Source organism: Triticum dicoccoides, chromosome 2B, assembly GCF_002162155.2.
Source record: "Triticum dicoccoides isolate Atlit2015 ecotype Zavitan chromosome 2B, WEW_v2.0, whole genome shotgun sequence".
NCBI lineage: Eukaryota > Viridiplantae > Streptophyta > Magnoliopsida > Poales > Poaceae > Triticum > Triticum dicoccoides.
Genome location: NC_041383.1, coordinates 413,375,937 through 413,381,666, shown reverse-complemented (window position 1 = coordinate 413,381,666; position 5,730 = coordinate 413,375,937). Strand labels below are relative to the sequence as shown.

The window sequence follows — 5,730 nt, the reverse complement described above, 5'->3', positions numbered from 1 at the left end:
TTCTATGTGTCCGGTTGAAACATTTTGCTCATGTGTATGCGGTGAGTGTTAGCAATCATAGAATACTATAAGATGGTTGAGTATGTGGACCTCTTATTTAGACTCTGTTGAATAAGTTGAATTGCAATTGCTTAGTGACTGAGAACATAGGTTGTTGAGTTTCAAGAGAGTTCATTGTTTGAACCTTAACATGTGAATTGGTTGCTACTATAACATGAGAAGTTTTATAAGAAAAGATTGTTGTTATGATGCTAGGAAAAGTGATTGAAATTGTCATTGATCAAACTTATGCACTTTGCTGGCATTCACACTTCATAAATTATTTCTTTTATCATTTACCTACTCGAGGAGGAGTAGGAATTAAGCTTGGGGATGTTGATACGTCTCCAACGTATCTATAATTTATGAAGTATTCATGCCACTATATTATCATTCTTGGATGTTTTACAATCATTTTATAGCAACTTTATATCCTTTTATGGGACTAACCTATTGACCCAGTGCCCAGTGCCCAGTGCCAGTTGCTGTTTTTTTTCTTGTTTTTTACATCGCAGGAAATCAATCAAATGGAGTCCAAACACCGCGTAACTTTTTGGAGATTTTTTCTGGAGCAGAAGGAACCCAATGGGCCTGAGCTGCACTTGGGGGGTGCCCCGAGGGGGGCACAACCCACCAAGGCGCGCCAGGGCCCCCTGGCGCACCCAGGTGGGTTGTGCCCACCTCGGTGGCCTTCCGTACCCCTTCTTTGCACTATAAATTCCCAAATATTTTTAAACCCTTCGGGGTAGCCCTAGATCGGAAGTTCTACCGCCGCAAGGCCTCTGTATCCACGAGATTCAATCTAGACTCCATTCTGCCACCCTGCCGGAGGGGGGAATCGTCACCGGTGACCATCTTCATCATCCTGGTGGCCACCACGATGAGGAGGGAGTAGTCCACCCTCGGGGCTGAGGGTTTGTACCACTAGCTATGCGTTTAATCTCTCTCTCTCTCTCTCTCTCGTGTTCTTGAGATGTCACAATCTTGATGTATCACAGGCTTTGTTAATATAGTCGGATCATATGGTGTTTTCCCCTCTCTATCTTGTTGTGATGAATTGAGTTTTTTCCCTTTGAGATTTCGTTGTTATCGGATTGAATACTTTTATGGATTTGAGAACACTTGATATATGTCTTGGAATTGAATACTTGTGGTGACAATGGGGTATCGTATTGATTCACTTGATATATGTTTTGACACTCAACTCGCGGATTCCGTGACACTGGGGTAATCTATGCATAAGGGTTGATGCACGTTCTTGTCTTTTGTTTCTCCGGTAGAAATCTTGGGGCACTCTTTGAAGTTTTTTGTGTTGGATTGAGTATTATGAATATGAATTTGCTTTTGTGTTATTTTAGTACGAACTCTAGGATAGATTGAACGGAAAGAATAGCTTTGTATTATTTTAGTACGAACTCTTGAATAGATCGAACAGAAAGAATAGCTTTGAGGTGGTTTCGTACCCTGCAAACAATTTAATCTTATGTTCTCCGCTAGATAGGAACTTTGGAGTGATTCTTCACCGCACTTTGAGGGATGGTTATATGATCCAATTATATTAGCACTGTTGAGAGATTGCACTAGCGAAAGTACAGACCCTAGGCCTCATTTTCAAGCATTGCAATACTGTTTTTGTGCCTGTTTACTATTTGCTACCTTGCTGTTTTTATTTATTCAGATTATAAAAATATATTTCTACCATCCGTATTACACTTTTATCACCATCTCTTCGCCGAACTAGTGCACCTATACAATTTACCATTGTATTGGGTGTGTTGGGGACACAAGAGATCTCTTGTATTTGGTTGCGGGGTCATTTGAGAGAGACCATCTTCATCCTACACTTCTCATAGATTGATAAACCTTAGGTCATCCACTTGAGGGAAAATTGCTACTGTCCTACAAAACTATGTGCTTAGAGGCCCAACACGTGTCTACAAGAATAAAGTTGCATAGTAGACATCAGACGCTTGTCCCCGCCGGCGCCGGATCAACAGGGAGTTCCTCTAGATCTATACCGTCGAGTTGGTGTGTGTAGAAGGAGGATAAGGCACAACATAAGGCAAAGGACTCATGGCGATCTCCCACGAGTGTGCCGGCGTGGCTAGCCCGACTACCACAAGTGTCACAATGAGGATTGCGATCCTAGTGGCCTCGAAGGCCATGCATTAGTTTATTTTAATTTTGAGTAGTTTATATTTTTTTTGCGGGTGAAAATAATTTTTATTTGAGTAGTTTATATTAAACTAGTTAAATTTGAATGTAATATATCGAACTAGCCTAAATTTTGTCGAAATTGTGACTTTGAAATGTTTGAACTCGAAAAGGTTCAAAGGATAGTGTTCGATGGTGTCCGCCCGGTCAGATGTCCACAAACATATGAGAGTGTCTGTTTAACGTCAACGTTTGGAGATGCCCAATAAGCCACATTTGTATCTGAGGCTTGAGAATCCATAGAAGAAATTGTGATATTCACATGAGGGATTTGCGTTAAGTCCAATCAAAAGCATGCATTTGATGATGGATGATGATAACATCATTTAACTTGTGTCGTGGACAAGTAATTCACACAGCGTATGCATATTTAACGAACATCTTCAGCAGTCAGAGGTGCAAGTACTGTATTGGAACGCCCAATTTAATTTCAGACATTCAGTGTTGTATTACATATGCCCATCTAAAATCTCTGATTCAAAACCAAAATTTTATCGGCCCAACTTTTCTCCCCTACAATCTGTACAAAACAGTTAGTGATGGTTTTTGGAGGATATTTGTCTCCTTGGATGAGTGTGTTTTAGTCGAATATATCTTGCCAGTGTGCATGCCTAGTTTTTTATGGAAATGTTTCAGCAAGAGTTAGTGTTTCTAAAGAAGTTGGTGAACAAGAAGAATGTCCTTGCATCAAATGTTGTCCTGTCAATACAGGGGGCGGTGCATTAATGTTGCCAACACATACATACAGACTAAACTATGCACAACAACCATGGGCGTCACCAGAGCAACAAGGTTACGACGTTGTGTTAATTGCACCACAGGTCATGTCCTCTCCCTCGTCGTCTAATGGAACACTTGGATGTACAACGGTTCTGCAGGATGGGTGGTTCATTGCAACCAGCGCTCTCAGCTGGAGTGCTTCACTGAACAAGCCACTACCTGAGCCCACTGCCTTAGCCTTGTCTTGATAAGCTGCGGGTTCTCGCCTGCTGCATGAGTCAAAGGACCAAATAGCCGACCACATAATAACATAAGCTGGTGGTTCTTTTATAATCTATACTAGGAAGAAATTAACAAGGAAACATACGACGTTACTGACCTGGACTGCTAATTTTCAATGAGTCAAGGAGGGAGGGCTGAGCGGTAGGACTGCCGGCCGGGCTCGGTGTGCCGGAGTGCATGGATGATGAGGAGGTCACCACAGAAAGGGAAGGCAATGAGCGGCTGCACACCCGCATCTTTGGCTCAGATAGCTGTCGGTTGACGGCGAAATACAGATCGAGGGCAGGGAGCGTGTCACAAAGGTTCTGGCCTCCGTTCTCCTCGTTGAACCCGAAGCCAAGCTCCATGGATCCCTTAAGCTCATCCAGGTCCTCGTCAGTCACACCGTTCGCAGTGGCGTGCGTGTTAGCGCATCCCACGCGGTCGGCATCGTACAGGCCCATGCTGCTCCTTTGTCGTTGTATCTGCCGCCGCCGCTTCTCCCACTTGACCTCCCGGGTGGTCTCCTTCATGGAAAGCTGCTTGGACAACATCCTCTTCTTGTTGCTGTTGTCGGCAGCAGCCGGGTGTGTCCGCGCGACCGCTGGCTCTTGCTCCCTAGCAATGAAGAGCGACAATGGTGGTGGACGTGGAACGCCACGCTTGTGTTCTCTGCAGCTGTTGGCCATTGTTTGTGCAATGGTTTCTCTGTAACGGTGTAATGTGTGTTGGCTATCGAATGTGCTGCAGCTAACGTTGCCTTCCCTCCTCCGAATGGATGGCGGATTGCCGAGTTGGCTCCCAGCAGCTGCCGAATCACGACAGCTGCAGCAGGAGGAAGGAGAGCAGGAATGTTGGGAAGACGAGAAAGGGAGGTGATGCTCCTCTCATATGAAGGAGGCGAGAGGAGGAACAACAACCCAAAAATAGGAGTATAACCTCGTTTCATTGATCGGGATGCCTCTTCTATAAACTCCAAATGCTAACCATGCCGGATGGTTGTTACTAACCGTAGGCCACCCGTGCCACTCGGCTTGACTACTTACAGGCTGTAGACAAATTTGGCATAGACCAAGAGGATGCTAGCTATTTTAAGGTTTATCTCGAGTAGGCATGGGTGAAATCTAACCTAAGTAATATATGAAGTATGTGTATGGGTAAGAAAAATTGGTTTTTTTGTTTTGAGAAGGATGATTGCCCCGGCCTTCACATCAACATGATGCACACAACCATCTTTATTAATTATTCACCAGAACCTGACAAATAAATATAAGGATCAACCCAAAGCCACCTTCTAAGCGAAACAAAGTTGCTACACCTATAAGTATACAGATGTGCCTTGTCCGGATAACAGACAATCTAATCCAATGACCTTAAGACCATCCGGTCTAGGCATCCCATAACGTGCACCGCCTGCGCACGCTCCGGGATCCACTGCCACCATCTTCCGTCATCACATCTTCAGGAGAAATCACTTCATAGATCTTATCAGTCCCATCTGCCATCGACAGTCAAGCCATAAAGTTGTAAGTTAACATCAGAACCACGTACACACTACGGATCAGCGTGCAAGCGATGTAAATTGCACTCCATGTATAGCATAACCTTTGCTCAACGCGACTAGTACATGTACACAAACTGCATAGTTGTACAACTCGTACCCCACATATAGCACTATAAGTAGAAAAAACTGAGCGAAGCCCAACAAACAAAAGAAGAAAAAAAATATGAAAAAGCCATTGCAGACATAAGCGCAACACATCACCATCCTGCTATGTGGTTCCTTTGCTCCACCATCACTGTGTGTCCATCCAGGAGCCCCGGCAAGTGACTTTCTTTTTAGAAATACATGTGTAACTGTATTCAAACATCAGAATCATTACAGTATGCTTCAGATCAAAGATTGAAGATATTACAAAGTAACTCCTAAAACTAAGAGTTACATTGTAATCTCTCAAATGCATCTTCTGTGTGGTCATATAAATTTTGGAAGATGAAATTCTTCCAAGGCTTCAACAACGACATTACAATTAGATCAAGGTAGTGATACTGCCACTTGTACACCTACCCAAACTTGATCGCCAATAAAAGTTTCAGGGAGTCCCTTGACTCGCCCATCCAACAAAATGGGGTCATGAGTGATGAAGGGACTTGGGCCGTGGATGAACCCCTAGTACTGCATGCAGTTGAACCACAATATCTTTACTTAGTGCAGAGGAAATACTCCAGCTCCAAAAAGAAGAAATCAATAAACGCACCGCACATTGACAGGAACTGAACAAATCCCAATGTCTAGGCATGGGAGGACACAAGCATAAACTCTGCAAGAGCGGTTGCACCAAACCTGTGGAGGAAACGTAGCTTGGGCTCCTTGGTATCATCCACAAAAGCATCACCGAGTAGGTGAAGAACCCGATGAACTTTATTTTGGACGACACAGCATCCACCACTACTATGTTTCTCCTGAAGAAAAATAAAAATGATTGAAACATATGT

General features: G+C 43.7%; 1 protein-coding gene across 1 annotated transcript; it reads right to left on the bottom strand.

Moving 5' to 3' along the window:
• Positions 1 to 2,913: 2,913 nt before the first annotated feature.
• LOC119367783 lies at positions 2,914 to 4,141 on the bottom strand. Its single transcript, XM_037633191.1, has 2 exons — positions 3,353 to 4,141; positions 2,914 to 3,242 (listed from the first exon to the last, which is right to left on the bottom strand). The coding sequence occupies exons 1-2, from the start codon at positions 3,921 to 3,923 to the stop codon at positions 3,160 to 3,162; spliced, it is 654 nt and encodes a 217-aa protein (XP_037489088.1). The 5' UTR covers positions 3,924 to 4,141; the 3' UTR covers positions 2,914 to 3,159.
• Positions 4,142 to 5,730: the final 1,589 nt, after the last annotated feature.